This window comes from Microplitis demolitor, chromosome 1 (assembly GCF_026212275.2).
Source record: "Microplitis demolitor isolate Queensland-Clemson2020A chromosome 1, iyMicDemo2.1a, whole genome shotgun sequence".
NCBI classification, from domain to species: Eukaryota; Metazoa; Arthropoda; class Insecta; order Hymenoptera; family Braconidae; genus Microplitis; species Microplitis demolitor.
Window position 1 is genome coordinate 23,039,171 of NC_068545.1, and position 27,811 is coordinate 23,066,981.

General features: G+C 28.8%; 3 protein-coding genes across 3 annotated transcripts; all 3 read left to right on the forward strand.

Moving 5' to 3' along the window:
• Window positions 1-4,945: 4,945 nt before the first annotated feature.
• On the forward strand, window positions 4,946-6,770 carry LOC103580099 (ARL14 effector protein). The gene is made up of 3 exons (XM_008561741.3): window positions 4,946-5,282; window positions 6,189-6,460; window positions 6,554-6,770. The coding sequence occupies exons 1-3, from the start codon at window positions 5,253-5,255 to the stop codon at window positions 6,636-6,638; spliced, it is 387 nt and encodes a 128-aa protein (XP_008559963.1). The 5' UTR covers window positions 4,946-5,252; the 3' UTR covers window positions 6,639-6,770.
• A 1,232-nt stretch (window positions 6,771-8,002) lies between these two features.
• On the forward strand, window positions 8,003-14,905 carry LOC103580098 (GTP-binding protein Di-Ras2). Its single transcript, XM_008561740.2, has 3 exons — window positions 8,003-8,548; window positions 10,570-10,788; window positions 14,237-14,905. Exons 1-3 carry the CDS (start codon window positions 8,411-8,413, stop codon window positions 14,468-14,470), a joined length of 591 nt encoding a protein of 196 aa, XP_008559962.1. The 5' UTR covers window positions 8,003-8,410; the 3' UTR covers window positions 14,471-14,905.
• A 7,711-nt stretch (window positions 14,906-22,616) lies between these two features.
• LOC103580180 (doublesex- and mab-3-related transcription factor A2) lies at window positions 22,617-26,574 on the forward strand. The gene is made up of 3 exons (XM_008561849.1): window positions 22,617-22,811; window positions 24,766-25,047; window positions 25,981-26,574. Exons 1-3 carry the CDS (start codon window positions 22,617-22,619, stop codon window positions 26,572-26,574), a joined length of 1,071 nt encoding a protein of 356 aa, XP_008560071.1.
• Window positions 26,575-27,811: the final 1,237 nt, after the last annotated feature.

Consider the following 27,811-nt stretch of genomic DNA (forward strand, 5'->3'; position numbering starts at 1 on the left):
AACCGATTATCGTTGGTGAAGTTTCGTCCAGATGTTGTCTTGATGCCCGCTCCTATGCATACCGGAAGCCGGTGCCTACAAGCATAGCCAAGTCATCACGAGTAGGGAACTCATCATGTATTCATGTTTGTGTGTGTGAGAATATGTGATGGCTGTACGTGTATCAACATCTTAACGTCTTGACACTGTTTATGTTGTGTATACTCAAGTGTGATGACTGTAAAACTGCGGATGAGTGTAAGAGCGTGTGTAAAGTCCATGTGATTACCACGAAAGGAGGCCTCAGGTTGACAGGAAATGCTTCGAGATAAGATAATTACGTCCCTCGCCTCTCTTGCATCCGGAGTCGTATAGTAGCTTTCTTTGCCACTATCCTTCACCACCGCGATATGCCGTTTAGTTTGACTTTTATAAAGCCTTCTTTATATTCCACTTAGACAGGTATATATATATATATATATATATGTACAAACATGTTAAAGAAAAACATATACGTAGACATATGTATGTACGCAAAAGAGAAGGATATATAAAAGTGAACGATAAAAATGATGCAGAGCTTTACTTCCTTTGATATGTATCTATATCGAGAGAGGCTTTTACCATGTGTACATCCGTACAATTTACAATTGTTTCTTCATTATTTTTTATTATCATTATTAAAAATAATATTTACCACAATTGTTGTCTTGGAGTTATTATTTTTTTTTTCATTTCCATGACCATAATAATATTTATAAACACGAGATTGTAATTTATTATTTAATTAATAAATTAATTTACTCAGTAATAGAAAAGTGAGGATGTAGACGTCATTATTTTACTGTTGATTATATTACTAAGTATTATTATTATTATCAAAGGGGTTTGATAATTAACTAATTAAATGTTTCAGGCGAGCATGTAGTAGGAACAAAATCAAATGAAATAATGAAAGTAAAAATAATATCTGGGTATGTGGTAGAGTATGATAATGATAATGATAATGCTAAACGTTGATAATAATGAGGATGATGGAAACTGGTGTACAGTAGCATTACCCGGAACGACTTTTCCATAGAAAGTATCCCAGAATAGCTGAGAGTAACAGCTTTCACGTTTAAAACATGCAATGTCTCATTTTAAGACATGACATGTGAATTCTATTGGACAATAATAAATTTATACAGATGCTAGCAGACCGTCTAACTAATCAACCAACACAAATCCAATGTGAATTAATACGCTCTTGCCTCTTGATTGCAGTAATTGATTATTTAATATCCTAAAATTAGAATAATATATAGTATATATTCACTTCTCCTATAATACTGATATACTGGGAATAGAACGAGTTATTTTATATTAATAGTCATACATATATATATGAATATATCAACAGAAAATATGAATTTTAATAGGATATATTATAAAAATAGAATATTTATTTAATACTGAAATATCCTTGCGTGGAATAAAATCATTTAAGTTTTTTATTTATAAATTCCAGGTCGCGAGTTTGTTTTATAATATATATACATATATTTAAGCATAAAGTTAAAACGGCTGTATAATGTTAACGTCTACAAAAAATATTAAAGTAAAAAAAAAAAAAAAATTAAAGCTAAATCCCAATATAGATGAACGAGAGACGCCTCTGACCTTTCTTGCTACACAACACAACACTGACAAAATAGACCAGCGATATCAGAGCCCTAACATATATAACATACAGCATTGATCGTTCGAATCAACGTGTTATATGTATATACATATATGTATACATAAAAAATAAGATAAAGATGGTGGGAGAGTGAGATATTAAAGGGAGAGACTGAGATGAAAGCACTAAGTCATTATAAAGACAAAACAAAATATATAAAACGTTAAGCTGGAAATAGTTAATAATACTCTTTGAAGTTAATAATACTTGAGCTGTATACATTTTTTTTTTCTTTTCTTTGTTTTCCCTCCCTCATATTAAAGGATTAATTATATGTATACAGTATATATGTATGTACATAAGATTGTGGCATGGAGTGAACATTAAAGCTCGATTTAATAATGAATATATATACTGGTAGACTAAGTACTAAGTATGTACACACGTTTCCTTGGTCAGAGTTTATGTAATGGTGCAGTGTGTACCTGTGTAAGAGAACACGGCGTGGGCAGAGTGGACGTTAAAGGGGAATGAAGCACCGAGCAGACGAGATCCATACATGCCATCACCAGCACCAGAGTATATACATACCCAGAGTGTAGTAAAGAGGAGATAAAAAAATTTACCGGAGAATCAGAGGAGGATGAGAGCCACGAGAATCTGAATATGGCCGTCCGGTTGGTTTACTCAATGAGTAAAACTCTCTCAAAAGTTGTGCGCCCACATTCTATACTCCAGGTTTAGTTATTGTAACTATATATATTTATATTAGTCAACCGTAAATCCAGTCGGCTTTTAATACCATTTTTTTTATTAAGTCTTTGATTTACTCTCGTACTCTTATATATTTTTATTTTTTTTTATTTACTAGATGTACGAGTTACGATAAATGAGAAAAAGAGAGAGGGAATTTAAGACTAAGATAATTATTTAAACGCACGTGTATTGAATTGCTTGGTCTGATGATTTGCAACTCGTTCACGCGAGTATCTGTGAACGATGATGTATTACGTAAAATGTGAAATAGAAAAGTGAGATCCGCGGGAATATATTTATTTTTATTTTATATGTGTATTGTATACATTTGTACAATTGAATATCCACTTTACACGTTATTTCGAGTAATTGAATGAGCTCACATGATATAACTTTAAAGAGGGAAAGAAGATAATGTTCATCAAATATTGCATATTGTGATTTGTAGGCGGAATTTAGGTCTGCAAGGGAGTAGAATATGACTGGAGTAATCGATTAAGTTATTTTGGGATAGATGTCACCAATAGCTCCACGTTTCTCACAAGTGCATGGATTAATTATTCTTGTTTAAAATGCTGTGGTATAGTAAAGCCGAAACATCTTTTCCACTTTATGGAAATCGAAAGAAACATGGAAAAATTACTAATATGGCCATTGTCAAATTTCCAATGGTTACAGTAATTTGTGATATAATCGCTGTCAATTTTACTATGACCATAGTAATTTTTCGATGTTTATTTTAATTTCTGTAGGTGGTTAACATGGCCCGATTTTACTATGACACCGTAGAATTTCAAACGAGAATAATCACTCCGTGCAAGTCTTTATAAAACGTACACGGAGAAAAATGTCAACTGAATATGCCTATGCAGCACAGTAATATTTACATTACTCTATAGTTTGTGTCACGTCGCTCTTATACACAAACTATAGAGTAATGTAATTATTACTGTGATACATAGGCATATTTACTTGACATTTTTCTCCGTGTACATAGATGACCGAATAGAGCGCACCTTAAAAATTAGATTTTTTTTTCGATACTTTTTCCTAAAAATAAGTTAATTGTATTGACTTTTCATTAAGACAAGTTCGAGTCAACAGCCGAGAGACAAATCATGTTCGAGGAACAGAAATTGCAAAAAAATTTTACTATAAGTAATATACTTTTTATAAAAATAACTAAAAAATATTTTAAGAATAATTCGATTACATTTATTTCATATTATTTGCGGTATCTTGTAAATGAAATACTCCGCGATTAAAATATTATGAATTATAGAAGTGGAAGCTATTTTTGTCTTCTATGCCAGGAATTATTCAAAGTAATCATGAAGAAATTGATTTATTTTTGTGATTGAATTCAATGTTATAATAGAAAGGAACAGAGAAAAAATAATGGTGGTTTAGTCCAGGAATCGAACCCATGTCGTTTTGCGTTGATTTATTACTATTTATTTATGTAATTATTTTAATGTCAATAAGTGGTTTGACCAATCTCAGCTAATTAAATATTTTTATTTAAATAAAAAAGCGAGGGAGTAATATGAGGGGGTGAAAAATTATGCGCGACAGCGCCCACGCCACTACACACGAAACCTCGTCCTGACATAAACTTCAGCTCGTATCCCACGTAAATTTTTTATCTTTCATTCATTTCTCTTTTCTATATCCAAGTTATCATATTAAATTTTTTATTTTTTCACCCATTCCAGCTCCTTCGGATTTTTTTTTCGCATGTAGGCGGTCGTTTAATGCAATTGTAGAAGTAAATTCACATCCCAAATTATCGTCTTTTTTACGGATAAAATAATTCCATAAAAAATTACTGTCTATTTATAAATTTTATTGTGTGGCTTTTGCAGACTTTATTAGTATAAAAATAAACTCAATATTTATTCATTTATTTATTTATTTTTATACTCATACTCAATTATTATTTTTTTTTTTATCACGCATGTTATATATATTTATTAATATAATGAATGAGAGCTCAGTCCGACAATAACAGGAAAATTTATCACTGTTTGCCTTAGATAAAAATTATGTACTTATGAATAGTGATAAAATCATTGAGTTTTATTGATTAACATCGCGCTTATCATTATCATAATAACTTTTTATTATCATAGCCTCGTCATATCATATCAATTATTATTTCAGCGACCTTGGGGAGTTTAAAATTTTTTTATGAATGAAACTCGTCAGAGTACACGTGTATTTACATTATTAATTACATTTTGTTTCCGGGCTGATAAATTAACTTGCAGGCTCATTATTATTAATATATATTCCAAGAGTAATTAGAATAATTATATATTTAGTATATATACTCCTCATAAATTATTGATTGAATTATAATATATATAGATAATCATATTTAAATAAAATATATGTTATATATTTTTAAAAAAAACTTAACGGCTATCGGTAAAATAATTTCGGGTAATCAATTAGTGGTAAGATAAGTAATTAACGTTACCGAGTAATGGTACAGGTAATATAAATATTTTTTTGCAGTATAGAGGGCAGTAGTTACGCAAAAATATGTTTACAAAAAGTAATGATAGAAAAATAATTGAACGGCGTGAGGTTTTTTTTAAAAGTACAGAAAATTTATATTATTTATTAATGAAAAATACATTTATTGATTTATGAGTAAAATTTATGGCATAATAATAACACGTATGTAATTTAATTTGAATATTTAAAAACTGGAACCTTGAAAATATTTTTTATAAATACATATTGAGGATAAGGTTATAATCCGAGCAAATATACATCCTGATAACACGTAATTTATTCATTGATTTCACATTAAGGGATGATATTAATAAAACGTTAAACTGCAATTATGGACTCTGATGAAACAAACAATTCCAAAGTAAGATTATTATCGTTTATATGTATATGTATTTATCTATTTTTACTTTGTTATTTAATGCTTTTTGTCATGCAACTAATCAATAGTTTATTAATTGACTATATATATTGTTTAATTTCTATGAACATAAAGTTACTAGACAATTAGCAATTTTTAGATTTTTTTTACAATTTAATTAAAGTAAAAACATGCACATGTGGAAAATTAAAAAAACTGCAGGTGCAATTTTTTGAAATTTTTTTTTTTTAATTTATCGTTTTTAAAAAAAATGCAAAAAATATTAGACGTTGGCTAAATTCAGTGTCACTTTTTAATGATACTGAAGTTAGCAGACAATTAACAATTTTTGAATTTTTTTTTTCAATAATTCTATTAAAAAGAAAAAACAAACTGCATTTATTAATTCAAAATTTTTTAAAAGTGCATTTTTTAAAAATTTCATTTTATTAATTATTTACTCTACTTATTAATAATTTTAACTTAGTCTGATGTCCGCTACATTAACACTCATCTAACTATTAGATATTTTTAAAATTCTAGAATAAAAAAAAAATACCAGTAGAATAAAAATTAAAAAAATACGTAGTTAGATAATTGATGAATCAGTACGCGCCTTTCTTTCAACTTCAGTATTTTAATTAATTTATTTTTAATTCTTATTGTCTTATCTGCTACATTTCCACTCATTATTTTTAAGATTCTGGTTACCAGAAGATTAAAAATGTTCGATTTTTTTTTTCATCAGTTCCATTTAAAAAAAAAAAACTAAAAAAATGCACATGAAGAAAATTTAAAAAACTATAAGTGCAATTTTAAAAATTTTTTTTTTTTTAATTTGTCGTTTTTAAAAACGATACCAAAATTATCAAATATCAGCTAATTTTAGTATCATTAATTTTTTTTAAGAAACCAAACACACGTTACTCCCGTAAGCAGATTGTCACTGACAATGTAGCTAGAAAATTTCTCCAGAACTTTGATCCCCAAAGTAGCGAAAGAGAAAAACGTAAACTCCATCGTCGTCTTTACCCGGGAAGTAAAAAACACATTTTGTATGACGAGTGCGGGATATTTATACAAACTGGAACAAATATCTGTGACTGTCTACAGCCAGATTGTTCGGGATGTCATTTCCCATGCCCGAAATGCGGCTCCACCAAGTGCGCTCACGAGTGCAGGTAATTTATTTCAAATTTATTCAATAAACTTTTACAGATAAACAAACCCAAGTATTTAAAATATTATTTAAATTTTAAATTTATTTTCAATAGGATCCATCGCAGATGGACATATGATTCAATTGAAAATGAAGGAAGTGACATAGTTTTAAAAAATCCAGTAATTAAAGACTCTTAGCACTAAAATCTTTATATTTTGAACTGACCTCTCAAAATAATGCTTAGAAATTTTTAAAAATAATATTTATTATCAATAAAACATAAAATATACATTCATTTTTTATTTAAAATTTAAACAAATGTTTTATTAAACGTCCAAGATTAATTATAATTAAAAGTCTTGATAGAAATAAATTTAAGTTATTAATTATTAAACTAAAAAGGATTTAATGTCGTAATTAAATTATTATAAGTTACGCTTTTAAATTAATGCTGATAAGCTTTTACAATTATATATGTATATAGATGATAAGTATAGATAGATATATCATACATATATTATTGTAAAAGCACAGTGGCAATTTATGAGCACCTACACAAGTAAAAGCTTGCATCCGTCCCATCAACTACCACCCTCTCGTCGGCTATTGATTTTTCATGTCTTCGTAGAGCATTACGACTGGTCGCCGTAGGAACCCAGTGCGCACATATCTGCACACAACGAGAAACGCGCTCGAACCCGGTGTTGTTCCTAGTGGGTGTGCTTCAGAGAGTCCTCGCGACGCGAAATAATAAAACCCACAAGCGTGTAAAAAATTTTTAAAAAAGTTAAAAAATAATTTTTAATTTAAATTAAAATATTGCATAAATGAAAATAAATAATTGAGAAGAAAATAAAAAAAGTCATTCGTGTAAACCAAAGTGCCGACGACTAAATTGAGCAACGAACGACAACAATAATAAATAATTAAAAAAGTTAATACGGATGTAATTAACTTTTATAAATAAATATATACAGGGTAGCAGTGCGTCGACCCAGTGAGGACAGGAGTGGCTGCACTCCTGACTTTTCTCTGTCCTTATTCGCTGGTGCTTCCTACGTATTCTCTTAACCTGCAGGAGCAGCCCCCACGCGCTGTAAACTTACTGGGGGATCCAAACCCCGTAAACTCACTGGAGTATCTAATAGTCTGATGCCCTTATCAGTTGATACAGATACAGCATATAGGGTTTAGTCCATCATTGATGTAACTCTTGGTATAAACGTGGGTGTTTTACTTCCGTACATCTACAGAATTAAAACTTTGAAGACAAGATCAAAGACGCGTTTTTAGTCAATCATATTTGAAACGCCCGCGCTAATTAATTGATATTTTAAAAAATATTTAAATGTGATAAAAGGTGGTACAGTCTGTCGCGTTTTGATTTTACTAGTGCCGTCAGATAATCTCAATTGCAGCCTTGACACTGGTGTAATTTAGACACCAGAGTGAGTCTCATTGAAACACGATACCCAAATAAACGCGCATTGTTCGGAATTATGAGGGATGTTTCTGATAACCAGCAATAATAAATAAATAAATATATGAACTCTGATAAGGCGGAAGATAAATTGGTGATTACTTTGGTAAACAAGACGTATTTGGAGTCAGCGTAAATAGAATTGTTATTCTTGAGGGAATAATTATTGAATTGTAAGAGTTATTTGTGTGCGTCATCGACTCTGTCGTCACCAGTTCTGGAAGGAACGACAACAATTACGAGTACGACCAGACAGATAATAGGGGAAAAATTATTATAGGTTGATATCTTGATTAACTGACGGAGGAGAGAAGATTATTGGGTAAAAAATATAAAAATATATCGTCATCAGTGGCGGTAAGATAGCGAGGTGGATAATCGCATGCTCCTTTAGCCTCGTGCGTGAGCACGGGTAAGTGAATAAATAACCAACGTATATAAGGGACCCCGTGGCCGGGGGTATAATCAGTCGCGACGGCAGATGTCAGGATGCCGGAACAGAGCAACGACTATAGAGTCGTGGTATTTGGAGCCGGTGGAGTTGGTAAAAGTTCGTTGGTATTGCGTTTTGTGAAAGGAACTTTTCGCGAATCTTATATACCAACTATCGAAGACACCTATAGACAGGTACTTTTTTATTTTTATACTTTTATTACGTCCATACTCGAATTTAAAACGAAAAACTCTGGAAAACGGGATACTTAAGGAAATACAAAGTAAATAAATAAAATTTTCAGTTGCTGTTAAAAAAAAATTCATTTTTGGGTAAAATGGGGTACCCCCTAAAAAAAGTAAAAAAAAATTCTGGATATTAGATAAATTTTTTTGTAAGTAATTTACATAAAGAAAAATTAAATTTTACATAGTTATTGGATGCAAAGAAAAAAAAATTTAATTGTTTTTATCATAAAACAAAAGTCAAATATTTTTCGACTGACACTCGATTTTTGAAAAAAATTAACAAAAAAAATTCAAAATAATGCTCAATTATATTTACAAAAGTGATTTTGGATTTTTTAAAAATCAAACTTTTTTTATAAAATTTTAAAGGTGTCCCATTTTGCCCTTCCTTATATAAAAGAAAAATTTTAAGTTTATTTCTTTTAAAAAAAAATTACAATAGTTCCGATCTGAATTTGAATCTAATTTCCAAATAAATTTTTTTTCACTAAATTTCTTTTCATTGAAAAAATTAATCTCTGATTTTTTTTGATTACTTTTCACTCATGTACAAAATAACGAGTCATAAGCCACGAAAATTCGATGACTAATAATAAAATCTGCCCACATGAGTAAACCTCCCGTAAAATTTTTTCCGGTCAAGTTTTATTTAATATCCACCCACTCATACATTTCATTATTAATTTTTACTATTGCAATTACTGTTAATATTCATACTCGAATTAAAAAGTTTTATTTGAACTCATATTCATAGCTCTAAATAACTCGCTGATTTATATTTATATTTAATGTATTTATGAATATATTTATGAAGCAGCAGAGTGTCAGAGGGAGTATAAAAACTTTTAGCCCCGTTTATTCATAATTCAATGCTACGGGACAGGGAAAATATTTAGGGCTGATGACCCGTTGAGGGTCGAAGAACCAAACTCGAGTACTCAAACGAGTCTGCCTGACACTACAATAATGTACATACAGTAGACACAATGTCACTGTAATATAAACTGTGTACTACTGCTGTGTATCCCCTGTCTCTAGCTCTGGTACTCCAGCTCTAGTCCATTGTTTTCTGGTCTTTAAATTTTTTATAATCAACTGTTAATAATTAAATAGCTGAATGTGGGTAAACTGGCCTGGGATCTGTGCTGTGTACGTCTATGCGACGTGTGTGCTCTCTACACATCCTTGCTTATTTACTCACACAAACAACGACACACTTAAATTTTATTTGTTGCTCGAATGGATGAAAATATTTACCGACACTCGTTTTTATTGATACGTTAATTCCAACACCGCTCCGTCCAGTATAAATAAAATTATTTTTATCGTTCAAATAAACAAATCAATAAAAATTATCAAGGACTCGGTGTTATTTTTAAAAAAAATTTCATTTATTTCATGTCAACTAAATAAAAATACGATGATATAGAGCTCAGTTGTCTGGTTTTGATCTTCCATTACTGATTTACATTTTAATTTTTAATTCCTTATCTTAACTTAGCACTCGGCGCTAGATAAAAAATTTAAAAATATTAAAATTAAATAGCCTGTTAAATTCTTATTCTTGTTTTATCGATCGACTTTACCAATATACCGGTAAATTTTCATTCTCTCTCTCTCTAGCAGTACATCATCGGGATTCCCATGCGGCACATATATCTACTGCAGAATTGTGCAGTTGCTTCTAGATATATATCTGCAGAGAGCCGGAAATGTAGCCTCGTTTTTACTCGTCTCTTCACACCCTCTACAGCCGATCCTTGTACCGTGATGTTCATCATCTCTTTTCCGGCAAACTCAATTTTCTTCCATCCGAGCAAAGTGCTGACAGTGTGAGGCTGAGGCAAAACACTCGATACGAGTTAAATTACAAAACACAAATAAATCAACAATAATAATAGTAAATGACACAAATAAATAGAGTAGAATTAAAAAAAAAAAAAAAAAAAACAATTATACAATTGTAGGTGATAAGCTGTAATAAAAATATATGCACACTTCAAATAACGGATACAACCGGGTCCCACCAGTTTCCTGCTATGCAGCGGCTTTCGATAAGTAAAGGTCACGCATTCATCCTGGTGTACTCGGTCTGCTCGCGGCAAAGCCTAGAAGAATTACGGCCAATCTGGGCAGTGATACGGGAGCTTAAGGGTCAGGATATTTCCCAAATACCGATAATGCTGGTAAGCATGTTAACCCAACGTTATTAAGTCAGGTAGAAGATGAGTATATATATATTTATACGTACACGGAGAGAAATGTCATGTTGTTATTTAATGTAATTATTACTTTGCCATATAGTATTTAATCCACGATAATCAAAGTAACGTAAATTTTATTATGTCGTATAGTAAATTCTCATATGCTTACACTGTAAAAACTCGGGAGTGAAGTTAGAGTGATTACGGATTTTATTTAAATTTGAATTTACTCCGTCACTCAGAGTTTTGGAGTTAAAAAAATTATTTCACATGTGGAGTAAATAGGGAGTTTCTCTTTTCGTGATCGGGATTTTATTTAAACCCGCATTCATTTTGATTTAGAGTTTAAATATTAAAATAACCCCGCTTCGGAGTAAATTTCACTCCGAGAAAGTTAAATAATTAAATAGTCATCCGCTCCGTATTTACTCCGGAAATTTTTTACAGTGTATAGTACACTAAGTCGAGGCGCTTTAATTTAAAACACCTAAGTGTTTGATTGCCATTCAAATACAATTTAGTCACTTTCTAAATGTTTGCACGTGTGTAAAAAGTGACTACAATGTATTTGAATGCCAACAAAAGACAGGTATTTTAAATTTAAACACTTCGATTTACGGTGTAATGAGTCCTATGCTGTCAAGTACTTTTATTTTCAGTAAAAAAAATACTATATATAAATATAAATACAGCAGTTAAGCCTACGTAACATAGTAATGGTTACATTGCCGCAACGCGCGTATTACATTCTTGGGGAATTCTACGGTTTCCGTGCCGCCGTCAAATGACTGCGAATTCTTGTAGAACTTGACGAAATAAGGCTTTTTTTCAAATAGCTGTAATTTTTTCAAAAATGGACTAATTCAGACTTTTTTTGTTTCAAAATTTTCATCTTTAAAAGTAGTTTTCGGAAAAAAATACAAAAAAAAATTAAGATATTAAAATCTATGAAATTTTTCACTTTTTTTAAAAAATCAAATTTTTCCCAAAATCCATTTCTCTCGAAAACTAAAGGAGATATCGGAAAATTTCATTCTCAAAAAAGGTCCTATTTTGTTGAGTTCTATATGAATTCACGATCATTTGACGGCGCCACGGAAACCGTAGAATCCCCGTAAACACCTTAATTTTTCCTATGCGCATTGTAAAATATAATACTCGACAGCATGGATATATGAAGTGTAATTTTTAGTAACAACATAGTAAAAATTTAATTACTACTAGATGTCCTCACAGTACTAAAGTTTTATTGGTAATTTTTACTAAAAACTTGGCGTGTACGAATTACTTTACTGTTGAAAGGACATAGAACAAAAAAATGTGTTACCGCAATGTAATTATTACTATGCTCGTAAAATAATATAAGCTATACTTTTTAAATCACATAGGAATATTTACTATAAATTTTTCTCCGTGTAAGTATATATATTAATATGTTGAGGAGGAATAGAAGAGAAAGAGGAGATGCCAAGGTAAATGGTGATTAATTGATAATTGATAATTGATAATTGACGTTAATGGCAATGATGGAGAGAATAGAGTGAGATGACTAGACGTGTCGATTCCACTCAACTTTGTAATGGCCTCAAACTCCCTCGTACCCGCAGATAGACTAGACCGCAGACCTAGACTTAGACTAACTAGACTACTCTGCTATGCTCTACACTGATCTATATATATGTATATATATATATATATATATATATATTTATGAATATACATGGACGTGTCAATCACTTATATTTCTATTGTCTTTCAGTAAGTCCATATATGTACATAAATACATAAATATAAGCTCGAGCTTCTCAAAGACGAGGCAACTTTTATCGGCATAGATAAGTTGCCTTTGTTTTATATAACCGACTATTGACAAACTTCTTTGTATATACTTATACCCTCGGAAAATACATTTGTTGTAGTCAAGACATATTTGTTAAGTACTTTGCTACAGTATTCATTATTTTAAACAATTATTTTATTTATTTATTTGAGTATTTATAGACCGCTAGAATTTAACTTTATTTTTGTATGTTTTCTAGGTGAACTGAGTTAAAGACGGATGATCTCTTATTTTCATATTAATTTAATGTATGTTGGGATTAAAGACAATGAGATAAATAATGATAATAATTTTAAATTAAATTAAAGTTTAGTTGGTTTGAGTTTAGTCTGCTTTTTTAATATTGTTACGGCTTACAATTTTTTTTTTTAATTGAGGACTGGGTAGTCTTCTCTGTTTCATAAATAAAATGAATAATTACCTAAAAAATTGAGAGTGAATTGAGAGTCATTATGGACTTTAATTCAATCCGAATTCACTCCGTCACTCGGAGTTCCGGAGTCTTAATAAAATTACCCCGCATTCAGAGTAAATGAGTTTGTCTTTTCAGAGGAGTGATTTGAATTTCATTTAAACTCTTTTTAGGAGTGAATTTTACTCCGATCATTAAACCTTCGGAATAAATTACACTCCGAGAGAATTAAATAAATAAAGTCATCTGCTCCACATTCATTCCGAATTTACTCCAGGTTCACTCTGCTAATTTTTTATAGTTCAAATTAAAATCGTATTGACTTTTGTTTTTACTTTCACTGTAAAATATTTCCGGAGTGAGTCCGGAGCCGATGACTTTTTATTTATTTAATCTCGGAGTGAAATTTACTCCGAAGGGGAGTTTATTTTGATATTAAAACTCCGAATCGGAGTAAATGCGGATTCAAATAAAATTAAAATCACTCGGAAGTCACTTCGTTGAGAAACCAACTCCTTATTTACTCCATACGCGGAGTGATTTTTTTTTAAACTCCGGGAAGTGAATTCCGATTGAAATAAAATTCATAATCATTCAAAATTCACTTCCAATTTTTTACAGTAAATAATATTAACAGACTAATTAAATTAAAATTGAATAATTTTCGGTAAAATAGAACTGATAAAAAAAATTTTTATTAATTTTTTATGAATTTAAATGAAATAATTGAAGGATTATACTTTGTAAAGTTTATATTTTAATTAAAAAAGTTTCATTTACATTTCATATTATAGTTTAATCCGCAGTATTACATTTAAGAGATCATACTCAAATTCGAAAGAAGTCCATGTGAATATTTAATATATACAAGATATCATATTTTTTTTAGTATTTTATTTCAAGTACCGCTCAATTATAATAATTAAAAAAAACAAAAACCAGGTCAAGTTGCTACGAATGTTAAAAATCTTTTTTTTAAAAAATTAAAAAAAAAAAACCAAAGGTTAATATCGCTGAGTTGAGGGCACTCTCTCCTTTCATTTCCTCCTCTTCTATATACTCATTCAAAGTCTATTCATCCAATAGCTTTTTAATATATATATGTATACATGTATATATAAATTTATATAGACTAAAATATTGATGTAGACGTGTGGCGTGATGTTGATTCTTGACAGGTCGGCAACAAGTGCGATGAAAGCCCTTCAGTACGCGAAGTATCAATGAGCGAGGGTGCGGCCGAGGCTGCTAATTGGGGCTGTGGATTTCTTGAAACCTCTGCCAAGACTAATCACAACGTTAATGCACTTTTCCGCGATCTTCTTACCCTAGAGAAGAATCGCTCGGTCTCATTACAGCCGGTGCAGAGCAACAACGCGATAAGCCTTAAGGAAAAATGTGCCGTTATGTAAATTTATTATTAAAAATTATTAATATTAATATTACTATTAATTACTATTAGTATTTAATTAATTAAATAATTCAATTCATTAAATAAATACTTATTGAATTTTATTGGCTTGTAAGTATTACTAAAATTAATTATTTTAGGTCATGCTTTCATGAAAATAATTGTGACTAAATTTCATGTCCATCCATTAGGTCGTGAACTATTTTATTTTTTACACTAGAAAAGAATGGTGTTAAAAATAATTAACACCGGTGTAAGCAGTCTAATTTAGCGGTGTTAAATTGGTGTAAAAAAAAAATTCCACTTATAGAAATTAGAATAAAAAAATGTACTATTTAACTCTAGGAAATTTTTTTAACACCGAAAATTTTAACACCTACACCTGGATTTATCCCGTTTTTTTAATGTGTATATTTTAATTAATAATTTACAAGCACAAAATAATCGTACAAATATTTTTATTTTAAAAAAATAATTTTATTTTAATTAAATTTATATTTTATAGATATATTATTCTTATTGAAATGTATATGATAAAAAAAATGATGTGGTCTTTTATTGTTAACACAAAGGAAAAATTAAATATCGTTTACGATCTGATGGCATCGCACATATAAAAATAATGAAATAATAATAAATAAATAAATCGGACGACACACGATGCAACCGTCCGTTATTTAGTTGTTTAACTGATATTGTGTAGCATAAAATAAACCGAAAATTGTTTTTATTAAACTGCGCTTGTATTTTTATTGATGACGAATACAATTGTCTGTAGATTTTATTGTTAAAAGTTATTGGTAGTTGGTATGTATAAATGCTGCAAGTTCTATTTATTTTATCCGAGACCAATTTACGATTTAACGCTCGAGTTATTTTAAAGTTAATGAATATTAATTAAATATAAATTCAAATCGGTTTTGTGTCGCTCGATTTAAAATGTAACTAATTTTTAAATAAATCAGTGCGATTGAATAATTAATTAATTAATTAAATAAATAAATAAATAAATAAATAAATAAACAAATAAATGAATAATTTACTAGGAAAAAATATAAAATAGATGCAGTGTAGATCGCTCGATATTATATAATAAGAAATCGATTTAATTAAAGATATACTATAAGAAGATAAAAAAAAATTTATTTAGTTACTATTATTGAAAATTAATTATCAGATAATTGAATTATTATTGTTATAATTAATTAATTAATATAATTTAAAAACAATAAAGCCAGCTGTGAACACAACGCACGACAACTCAGACTTAATTTATATATCTCATAGCAATTATTATCTCTATAGCAATTCAATTTACAATGATATATTAAATTTAATTGATTACAGAATTCCAATGAATATACTCTCAGTCATATTCAGGCACACATATAGTACATTATAATTATTATTACTATAAAGAAATAATCCTATTAATATTTGTATTAAATAATAAATAATAATAATAATTGATAAATAATAATTATATCATACACAACGATAATGAAACGTTTCATAAACGCACAAGTAAATACACAAGACGATAATTGTTAAATAACTGTGATTCTAAAAAAAAAATGTATATTTAAGTCTGAGTCGTCGATTCGATTTTTAAAGATTATTGTAATTAAATTTTTTTTTCAATATGTGAAAAAATAATGATTTCTGGTAGAAATTACTCAGATGTGAATAAAAATGCTTTTGCATAATCAGATATTAATTCATATATGATAATATGTGATCAATTGCAGTCATGTGTGACCATATCCGGTCATATGTGATCATATGCAGTCGTATGTAATCATATGTAACCATATCTGACATATGTGGTCATATATGATCATCTATACTCCAGAAGATAAATATATGAATCCAAAGAATTGATAATAGATTATAAAATTATCTTATCTGATCATATATGATCATACGTAGTCATATGTGATCATATATGGGCATATATGATCATATATAATCTAAAAGACCATATTTGTAAATATATGAATCTATAGAATTGACAAAAGATTATAAAAGTTATCCTATCTGACCATATATGATCATACGTAGTCATATGTGATTATATATGATCATACATAATCCAGAAGATTATACTAATAAATATATGAATCCATAAAATTGATAAAAGTTTATAAAAATTATATGATTATATATGACTATGCATCCTCATAATTGAATGTATATAACTATCAATAAACAGACGACCATATTTACTTATATATGATTATAATCTTACATGATCAGATAAGGCTGTTCGTTTATCTGATCAGATAAAATATTGGACCTTTTTAATTAAATATGGACAAATATGATTATATATGCTCATATGTGACCGTGTATGTAAACTATATATAAACACGTATGGTCATATATAGTGATATTTGTTTACATACGACTCTGTATGATCAGATAAAGTCATTTTTTATCTGATCGGATTTGAATGTTCAGATATGAACATATATAATCAAAGAGAGTCATATTAATGAATAAATGAATATTAAGAGTTGATTAAATAAGAAAATTAAATAAGAAAAAAGTCTTATCTGATCATATATGAACATGCGAAGTATGCGTGACCATATATGTTCATATATATTCACTCTTTTCAATGTATGGTTATCTCATTTATAATTATATTTTTTCATATATGATCAGATACCAGCATTTTTTGGATATGATCATATCTGAGTGCTTTTTATCGGTTATCATTATTGTGATTACCTAAAAAAATTAAACAAGAGCTTCTAAAATGCAATATCAGCTATACAAAAATATATAATAATTACATTTAATTTTATTTTTCATCCGTGCAAATAATAAATAAAATTTTAAGTAAATAAAATAAATAAATAAATAACAAAATACGATTAATATTATAATTAATAAAATTGTTATGAGGTTGGTTTTTGTTGAATAGTTGTAAGATTTTTGTAATGATGCTATTAGAATTTATTGTGTGAAAAATAATTATATAACGAATTAACTCGCGATTTAGGGACTAAATGAGAGAGAAAAGTAAATTGTGTGTAAATTAGCGTAATGTAGAATTTATTTTAAAAGTTATAGTAATTTAAATTAAGAAAATTATCGCGGTAATAGAGAGTGATTGATAATAAATTATCAAAAAAAAAAAAATAGTAGTTATTAATGTGATACCTAGTGATTCAAGTAGTAAATATTATTCAGACCATTAAATCGTAAATAAATATAAATTTACATTAATAACGTATTCGAGACTTTCTCGTTCCGTAGTTTCAATCGTCAAATATCGTTTACAGAGTGAATCATTTTTTAAATTTTTTTTTCGCGGGTATAATTTTTTTTTGAATCCAGAAAATTTATTGCCCGTATTTAGATTCAGTGATGCAGTTAAATAATAATTTTCATGAAAGATCAAAGAAAAATGTAAATTTAATTTAAGTGAAAAAGCAGTGGAAAATATATATTTTTTCTACTCTCAAGGTTTAACTTTCATACAATTGAAATGGTAATAAATGAAGGAAAAAACACAAAAGTTCAAACGTATTAAAGTAGAATTGGATAAAGTTTGCGCAATGAATAAAAGTTGTTTGGAGGGAATTTTTTTTCTTTACTTTAAATTTAAACAGTTGTATTATCAATTATAATTATAACATCCGTTAGTTTTCTTTCATTAATTAATGTTTTGCTACTGAACTAATTAAATGTAAATATTCATAATTAAAAAAAATTCTGTAATTACTTTATGATAAAGTATGAACAGCAAAAATTTATTATCGTATAATTTAATCAAATTATGACTTAATTGTGTCATAAAAAAATTAAAAATAGAATAAATACGGTTTATCACTTGAAAATTTATTCGTCAAAACTTATCACATTATTCAAATGGAAATACATTTAAATAAATTTCAAATACTTGTCATAAAATAACGATATAATTTCTTTATGCCGCGATATAATTCTAATAAATTAAAAAAAAATTTATCAATATTTAAAAAAATTACTTACGAGAAAGTCTTTGATTTAAATAAACGTTTTTAACTTAAAGCATATCGATGACAATGAATTATCGATTATTGATTAAACAAATACTTGGCATATCTGTTGTAGAAAATAATATACAAATAAACTCTTCATATATACATTAGACTGTGCCAAATAAAATCAATTTTTTTTTTCGGTCCTATACAAAAATTACGTTGACTGTAATGTAAAAAAAACTGGGTACTGGGCTCTGCAACTCAATTATAAAACGCGCATTCGCTAAAACGTCGGCTAACTTCAGTATCATAAAAATTTTCCTATGGTTTTTAAATGGGAAATCTTATTTAAGTGAGCGCGCGTTTTTGTAATTGAGTTCGAGAGTCCAACTCGGTACCCAATTTTTGAACTTCTCGCTGAGAAAATTTAAATTTAGAAAAAGAGAGAGAAGTTTTTTTCTGTTACATTTAACGTAATATTCGTAAGAGATCGAAAAAAAAAGTCGATTTTATTTGGCACAGTCTAATATATATTATAACACTGAAAATATTTTAAAAGTTTAAATAAATTTCTCATCATATATTAGTAACATATTTAGATAATAAATTTAAATAATTAAATATAAATACGTGAATATATTTTTGTGTAATTTTATTTTAAAAATTAAAAGTTTTCATTTTTTAAATTTATTAACAAATAATGTTGATAGAAAAAAAAATCAGTGATATATATATATATATATATATATATATATATATATATATATATATATATATATATATATCGGCGCGTTGAATAAGTGATAGAAATATAAAGGGAAAATAAATAAAAAAATAAGGAATAGAAGAAGAAAGAGGAAATGAGAAAAGGCGAAAAAGAAGAAATACTAATGTTATTTTATTTAATATTGATTATTAATGTCTATTAAATAAATTGATTAATCGTTAATATAAAGAATAAATTAAATACATATCTCTATTGGGTATTCTGCGACATGATTATGACAATGACCATTATTAATACGTGATAAAAACAAAGTAAAAATAAATTTAAATGACTGTAAGAATCTGATAAGAGTAAGGGTGTACTGTGTATTAATAAATAAACGATTAAGCAGAAGCAATTTAAATAAAATACATAAAGAAAGATTTAAATATGTACTAAAAAAAAAGTATAATAATTTATGATTTTTCGGGGCCAATTGGAGTGAGGTGAGCGTGAGATTCACGCGTTAAATTTATTGTAAAAGCGCGCCGAATTTAAAAATTATTATTGTTATTTTTTTTTTTTTTTTTTTTTCAAATGAGTTTGAATGTAGCAGACATAAGACAATTTATAATTTTAAAATAAATAAACTAATTAATTAAAATAATTAAATTTGAAAAAATGCGCATACGGATCTTGCGTTTATCTAAATATGTATTTTTTTATTTTTATTTTATTTAAATTTTATCCATTGATTCTAAAATTTAAAAAATTGCCATTAATCAGCCACATTAACACTCGTTTTTATAATTAAATTATTGTTTTTTTGCATTTTTAAATTAATAAAATTTAATGTATACTTTAGTCTATCTAGTGATACAGTTGATTAGTTTATTTTTAATTGAAATATTTCCTTGTTGCATAATAATGAGAAATAAAAATAAAAATTAAAAAAAAGTAATTTTATCTCGGAACTCAAGGACTATGATTATGACTATGACTATGAGAGTTAATTTTACTTTAAAGCATAAAAAGGTTTCTTGGTAAATATTTAACGCTAGGACGACTCTCAAACGACCCTCATTATATCCTGCATGTGGCTGTAGTATATGTTAGTGGGGTTGAGAAGCTTAGCAAAGCAAACTTGTACATGACATTTGTATGCCACGAGATTACAGATTATACTAGTAGTTCTCTTACTCAATGAGTACTCGTTAAATTTAAAAAAACTTTTTATCATCTTCTTGCTCTTCTTCTTCTTCCTCTTTGTGTCACTGGGTCAATAGACTAAAGTAATTAACATAAATTCATTTTATTTGTTTATTGAGCCAACAAAATTTATATTAAATATAATAATAATAATTAAGTGATATAAATTATCGTAACTTAAATAAAAGCTAATTGTCCTGCATTTTAAGAAGCTAATGAGCTTTATTATAACTATTGCGTTAAACAAATTTTTTTTAGTTCTTTTAATTGTTTATTTTGAATAATTAAACTTTGCCTGAATAATTGTTATACATAATTAATATTAGTAATGTTAATAATAAATAATAATGGTGATGATGATGACGACTATGGAAATGCGTGTTTGTGACATTAGAACAAAGGGCTAAAAATGTAATTCAGACTCTCGTTATTTCTATTCTCCTCATTGTTTGCGGAATGAAAAAAAGAAATGTTAGAGGTACAAGAGTGTAATTTAAATGTAAAATATGTGATGAGAGTCGCGAAGTTTGAGTGGAAAAAATAGGGACAAAAGAATGGACCACATATCAAGAGCAAGTTCCATAATTTTGGAAATTGTCGGTGTACTGTACAGTTATTTTTTGCGCATAAATAATTTTAGTACACAGAAAAAAAGTTTTTCTTGGTGCAAAAAATTTTTACTCGCCCCAAGAAAATTTTTTATTGTTCCAATAAATTTTTGGCATGAATGTGAATATAGCAGATATTAGTCAAATTTAAAATTATCAATAAAATGAGTAAATAATTAATAAAATTAAATTTAAAAAAAAAATGCGAGTTTAAAAAATTTTTAAATTAATAAGTGCATTTTTCATAAATATTTTTTTTTTTATTATTTACTCTATTTAATTATAGTTTTAAAATTTGTCTGATGTCTGCTACATTCACACTCATATTTTTTGCTATAAATTGAAATCAAAAATTTTCTAGAAGCAAAAAAAAAATTTTGAGGCGAGAAAAAAATTGTTGAAAAAAGAAAAGCTTTTTTTCTGTGTATAAACAGTAAAAAATAAATAAAAAATTAAAGGTATGCTTGATCGAGCGATCAATTATTAAATAAAAATAGAAAAAAAATTGTTCATTTAAAATTATACATATATATATATATTTAAATTGTTATAATAAATTGCTAAATTTTAGATCATTTATTTAATAAAAAATAAAAAAATTGTAGAAACGTATTATTAAAATAATAAAATTTATCCGTCAGTTAAAAAAAGTATTTAATGAAAATTTCGTTTTTTTGTTTTTTGATATTTTTAGAGGTAGCTTTTTTTTAGAATATAAATTAAGGTTTTATTGTTGAGTAATTTTTTTAACTAACAAAATTTATTGAAGAATGTTATATTTAAAATATATACGAGAATGACACCTGTACTCGTTGGAAAAAAATTAAAAAAAAAAAATAATAATATCTTATACGAATTACACGAGTTTGATTCTTGCCAGTAAATAGCTTTATCCAGTCTTTTCATTTATCCTGTTTCTCCTGTCTGTATGCTAGTTTATAATTAAATTTATAGTACCAACATCTAAAGCAACAACAATAGGAATACGAGGGTAAAGTATAAAAATTCCAAAGTTAATAGACGTGATATTGACTTTTTGGATTGGGTATCCATGCACGTAACACATAAATCCGATAAATACAGTAGTGACACGCGTACTACTGAAATAAAAAACTGAAGAATCATAAGACGAGCAAGAAGAAGAAGAAGAAGAGGAAGAAGTATAAAAATGAAGAAGAAGAAGAAAATAATAAAGATGAAAACAGTGGTGTAGAATCCTAGTAGGAGTGGCGTCTAGAGTAAACAGAATAGAACCAATCGAGTATAAAGGGTGGTCCAGCTGATGTTTGTCTTTTAACCGACTCTGGAGGGATGCTCAAGTCACGTTTGGTCGACACCCTCGGATATCCACGAGGATCTTCCAGAGCCAATCGTCATCTTGAACCCGCGGTTAATAGTTTACGAGGTAAGCTGCCCGAAAATAATGCTCTTCAGTCAGTGATTAAGTCTCTGATCTTGTTGACGAGCTTAATTTAAAACTTTTTTCACGATTAAATACAAACGCTACTAATGTTATCTTATTTATTTTTTTTTGTCATGATCAATTGCCGCTGAAAAAGAGCTGCCGAGCAGAAACTGGTGTTTAAGTTCAAGTTTAACAATAGATGAGTTGCGGTGGTAGCTGGCAGTGAAGAAGAAAAGGACTGGAGAATGTTGAGAGGAAAGTCGGCTAAGAAAGATCATGATGAGGAGGACGGGAAACAAAGACGGCCAAAGTGTGCTCGCTGCAGAAATCATGGACTCATCTCCTGGTTGCGGGGACACAAAAGAGAGTGTCGTTATAAAGAATGTCTTTGTGCGAAGTGTTCTCTCATTGCTGAAAGACAACGTGTTATGGCTGCCCAGGTAAGCACTGAGTATTTTTAATTATTATTATTCTTGCTCCCACTTTTATTGTAATCACCATCGTACAGCTATCATTAACTATTCCATTTAAAAATCCCGGGTTATTTAAAAATAGCAACCGGATGTCAAAAGAGAGTGGATACGTATTTAGCAATTCACTCTAGTCGCACTGAAAAATTCAAGAGTTTCTTTTAGAATCACGTAATTTTCTTGTGCTACTGATGTGTGCTCTTCTCTTTTCTGCTCTTCTTTCTCTCAGTACTGTTACTGTCATCACTCTCAAGTAGAATCCATTAACGCCCGGTGTTGCGTTTCATCTGTGTGTTTGTACTGGCATTACGACACTCGATCCTGAGTCTACATCATAGCTTTCAATCCGTTCCAGTTACTACCATCAACTCAAGCACTACGAGTATCGCACCCTCTAACATAATCATCATACACTTGACTAAATATGTATTATGTGTGCAGTTAAATATCGAACTGTCAGTATAAAAGCTTAGTACTGTTATATATATTTAATATAATATCAACATCACGCGATGATTGATGTTCTTTTAAATTAAATTCACCATGTCTACATGTCAATACCAGAGTATCGACTTGATGGACATTGATAACTTCACTTGATAAAAATTCTCTCATATTGATATAAATTGATATTTTATAATCGTCACGGATAAATTTCTGACAAGTTTTCACTTATTATTATTATTTTTTAGGGGTGTGCGAATATTTTTAACTTATGAATCATTTGTATCGAATTGAATAATTCAAATTATTCGTAAATTTTTTTTTGAAAAAAATCCATATGGAAATCCAGCCTAGATTCCTATGAGGGTTCCCACATGGTGTTTTCGGACGGATTCCCATATGGTTTTCTATAGGAATATGTTCTTGTAGACATATACGCATGTCAGTAAACGATAGACATCAAAATCCAGATCCCCCGGACTCTATAGAAATTACTTGTATTGAAATCCAAATTCTTATATGAATTTCCCATAGAGACATCCATGGATCCAAGTTCCCATATGGGAATCCAGATACCCATGGTTTTCTACTTGGATTTTATATAAACCCATACACTCCTATATTCATTCCTATGGATTCTTACATAAATTCATACTTTTCTTTCCCGATTTCTATGGGTTCTCATACAACCCCACATGGTTTTTTTTGATAGGGAGGTAAACAGAGCTCAGACACGAGTCTACGTAAAATTTTTTTTGGTTACTTAAAAACTAAGCTCTGCATTAAATAAATTTGAAAACTGATCAAAATTTTGTCAATTTAAATCGAGTAATTTGAAAAATTATAAATAATTCAAAAATTTTCGGATAATTTGAACCCGGCTCCTATTTATTTTATCTTATTTTTAAATAAATATTTTTCTTTTCATGGATAATGCTACTTGATATTTTTTTCTTCTATACGTTAAATAAAACTCTCGTAATGTTATTGAGCTTGAAACAATATTTAACGGGTGGTCTTTCACTAACCATAATAATAACAATAATAATAATAATAGATGAAGCCAAATGTGTCCAAATGTGTATCTCCATATAATGTTTGACGTACTGTAAGATGTCACGCTGTGAAAATATATCTATATAATACATATTAAATGTATACATATGCGGATTGCGGGTATATGTATATATACACTAGAGTATTGAGGCCGTGACGAGTCCATTTACAGAATAGGATCAAGAGGATCGATGTCATGAAAGCGAACTGAAATAGATTTCCAAGATAGCATGATAGTCTTTACTGCTTTCTATTCGGTATAGCGGCTTTGAGACGCGGAAGATTACTTGATTTAAATCAAGCGATAGCGCAAATAGGTTTAGAGAAAAAGAATAAAGATACCAGAGCGATAGATAAGAAAAATAAAAATAAATAAATTTAAATCAAAGGATACATTTTATTTTATTATTTTTTTGGGTTACAGGTTGCATTGAAAAGACAGCAGGCCGCTGAAGATGCGATAGCTTTGAGTATGGCCAAAGTTGCTACCGGGCAGAAACTGGATCGTTTACCACCTGGAAAAATTTTCGGTATGGCTGTAACTGACCCTAATCCTCAAATAACATCCCCAGTTAAAGCTGACATGGATACTGATGCTGATGTTGACGTTAATCAACCGACAGATAGCAATAAAGAGTCGACCGAGTCAGAGGGTGGTAATTCTGCCAAAGAAAATGAGCTTAATTTTAAACTCAACTCATCACTCGTAAGTCATATTAATAATAATTAATAATTAATTAATAGAATACACAGTAAAAAATTTTTCGTATTTGTGTAAAGAAAGAAGTCTGAGTTAAAAATCACGTTTAATATTTAAAACTTTTGTGTTAATTTAACATACTGCTTTTGTGTTGTTTTACCAGTTCATTTTTAACACAAAAAAATTTAATTGAAACAAAAGTAACATTTACTAAGTGGTACTGTTTAAATAAATGTTAACACTTAAAATTTAACTTTAACATAGAGCGCTTGTTAATTTATCAAAGTAACACAAAGAATGTATTGAATTTACCGTATTCTCTTGCTAGCTTATATATTAGAGTGATTCATTTACGCAAAAAATTTATTTTTTCTAAGTGCTCAAGCAAAATCTCAATCTACATCGAAAAAAAAAAAATTCTCGCCAAATATGAGCTCTTAATTCCAATGCTAAGTACTTACTGGCTTTATTGGCTTCCAGAACGTAAACCAATGAAAGTACACTAAAATTACTAATGAGAATTTTATAGGAAATTTTATTCCCTTTAAAAAAAGTCCTATGTGTCAAACCGCTAAAGTCTATAGTTTCCGAGTTATAATTATTTTAATAATTTAAAAAATATAATATAAAAAAAAAATTACAATTGATATTCTATTTTCAAATTATAAAAATGATTATAACTCAGAAACTATGGACACTTACAGTGTATCAAAATAATACAAATAAAAATGTTAAATTAACACCTTACAAATGTTGCAGATAAAATTTCAATGTGTTAAAGTTTTAGAGCCGGTAAAAGAGAATATTAACATTTTTTGTGTTGTTTTTTTTACACAAATGAATAATGTTAAAACAACATAAAAATTTGTGTAAAATGTTGTTCTCACACACAATTTTGTGTTAATTTTTACTATGTAATAATTAAATTGATTTTATCAGGACAAAAAGAAAAGCAATATCTTCAATGCCGTTGATCGAAGTGATTCAGAAGACCAAAGTAGCAAAGAAACACCAGCTATTTCTCAGACATCAGTTGAAACTCTCGTTCGATTATTTCCCAGCACTAAATTATCAGTTTTACAACTGGTACTCCAGAGATGCGGCCAGGATTTACTTAAAGCCATTGAGTACTTTGCCAATGACAGCAACTCATGCACCACATCGGCGTTTCACCCGCTCCAGAGTTCATCGTCAGATGTACGAACCACCACCGATTACCCCAGTGTCTTTACACTGCCTCCAGTTTACTCGAATTTATCCCGCAGTTTTTACAACGACGGCTACTGTCTTCTCAACATCTTGCCCGACGCGGCATTGTCACGCAGCGGTGAATTATCTCGGGTTATCAGTCCGCTTGAACAAGACAGCAGCGTTGCTTTCAATGTTCAGTATAATAATTATTTTAATGCTGACATACAGCAACAGTTGCGTGAACACACGTCAAGATCTGCTGGATTATTTCATTTACCTCCGATAATTCCTGGTGTTCCCTGTGTTACTCCTAATTGCACTCAATGTTACAAATTTATATGATGTTGCTTTATTAATATTATTATTATTATTACTATATTTGTAGTGCGATGTATACAATAATATGAGCTTGATTAAAAAATATAAGTATATATTTGGATACTTATAAATACTACTTTTTTATTGTAATATTACACAGTAAAAAAGCGGTGTTAAAATGAATTTACACTACACGGAAAAAATGAACTATATAAATTGAGAACGACAAGTAATACAATGATAAAGTGATCAATAAATACTATCATTCTACATAGTCATTTTTTTATTTATGATTAAGACGTGAGTAATTACAGGATAAGTATGAAAATTAACGACATGCATTATAAAATTTATTATTTGGAATGTTAAAATTTTTCCATATTGACACCCGGGTTCCGGGTTATGATTTCAAACACTAATTTTTAAAGTTTATTTATTTTTGTGTAGTTTCACGGTGTTGTCCAACGGATGTTAAATTGGTGTAAATATAGAGTAAATTAACTTCGATCAGAATATACGGATGTGAGTATACAGAAAAAAAAAATGTTTATTGGAACAAGAAATTTTTACTTGTCCAAAAAAAATTTTTTGTACTGGGGTAAGAGACCCAGTGCCTGATCACTCATGTATTTGTATATCTATATTTACTAAATTTTACTAAATATAGGTATACAAATACATGAAGTGATCGGGTACTAGGTCTTTTACTTTATAAATTGAAAAGAAAAACTTTCTTGGAGAAATTTTTTGTCGTCCTAAGAAAATTTTTTTTTCGGTGTATAAATGTTTTAAGTTCTACAGAATAGAAAAAAAAATAATATTTCGTTACAATGACGAAATTGACGTCAATTAAGATAAAAATAATTTTATTACCTATAAAATAAGAAGTCACTTGTATTAAATTGAACAAACTGCAGAAATTTTTTATCTCTTATCAAATTAAATACTTAAGATCAATATTGATACTTGAAAAATTAACACCAGAAAAAATTTTAACACCGCTTTTGGGATTGAATTTAACACCGATAGTTTTAACACCGGGGTAGCGTAGACTTACACCTTTTTTTTACAGTGTATGCACTTTTTTTGTTATATATATTGTGGATATAAGTTTTTATTATTTTCCGTTCAGCAAAGGTAATATCCTGTGATAAATTGAGTTAACAAGATTCAATTGGGAATACAAATAGAATAGATATCTCCAACACTTGTCCTGAGGCAATCGCTGGTTTGTTGGATTAGAAAAAACTCTGCTTACTTT

What these genes read in the sequence shown, in the direction of transcription:
- LOC103580099 (XM_008561741.3), top strand. Translation starts at nt 5,253, where the DNA reads ATGGACTCTGATGAAACAAACAATTCCAAA. An exon ending in ATGAAACAAACAATTCCAAA is followed by an intron (nt 5,283 to 6,188) that starts GTAAGATTATTA and finishes ATTTTTTTTAAG; the next exon opens with AAACCAAACACACGTTACTC. An exon ending in AAGTGCGCTCACGAGTGCAG is followed by an intron (nt 6,461 to 6,553) that starts GTAATTTATTTC and finishes TATTTTCAATAG; the next exon opens with GATCCATCGCAGATGGACAT.
- LOC103580098 (XM_008561740.2), top strand. Translation starts at nt 8,411, where the DNA reads ATGCCGGAACAGAGCAACGACTATAGAGTCGTGGTATTTGGAGCCGGT. An exon ending in TCGAAGACACCTATAGACAG is followed by an intron (nt 8,549 to 10,569) that starts GTACTTTTTTAT and finishes ATACAATTGTAG; the next exon opens with GTGATAAGCTGTAATAAAAA. An exon ending in CCCAAATACCGATAATGCTG is followed by an intron (nt 10,789 to 14,236) that starts GTAAGCATGTTA and finishes GATTCTTGACAG; the next exon opens with GTCGGCAACAAGTGCGATGA.
- LOC103580180 (XM_008561849.1), top strand. Translation starts at nt 22,617, where the DNA reads ATGTTGAGAGGAAAGTCGGCTAAGAAAGATCATGATGAGGAGGACGGG. An exon ending in AACGTGTTATGGCTGCCCAG is followed by an intron (nt 22,812 to 24,765) that starts GTAAGCACTGAG and finishes TTTGGGTTACAG; the next exon opens with GTTGCATTGAAAAGACAGCA. An exon ending in TTAAACTCAACTCATCACTC is followed by an intron (nt 25,048 to 25,980) that starts GTAAGTCATATT and finishes TGATTTTATCAG; the next exon opens with GACAAAAAGAAAAGCAATAT.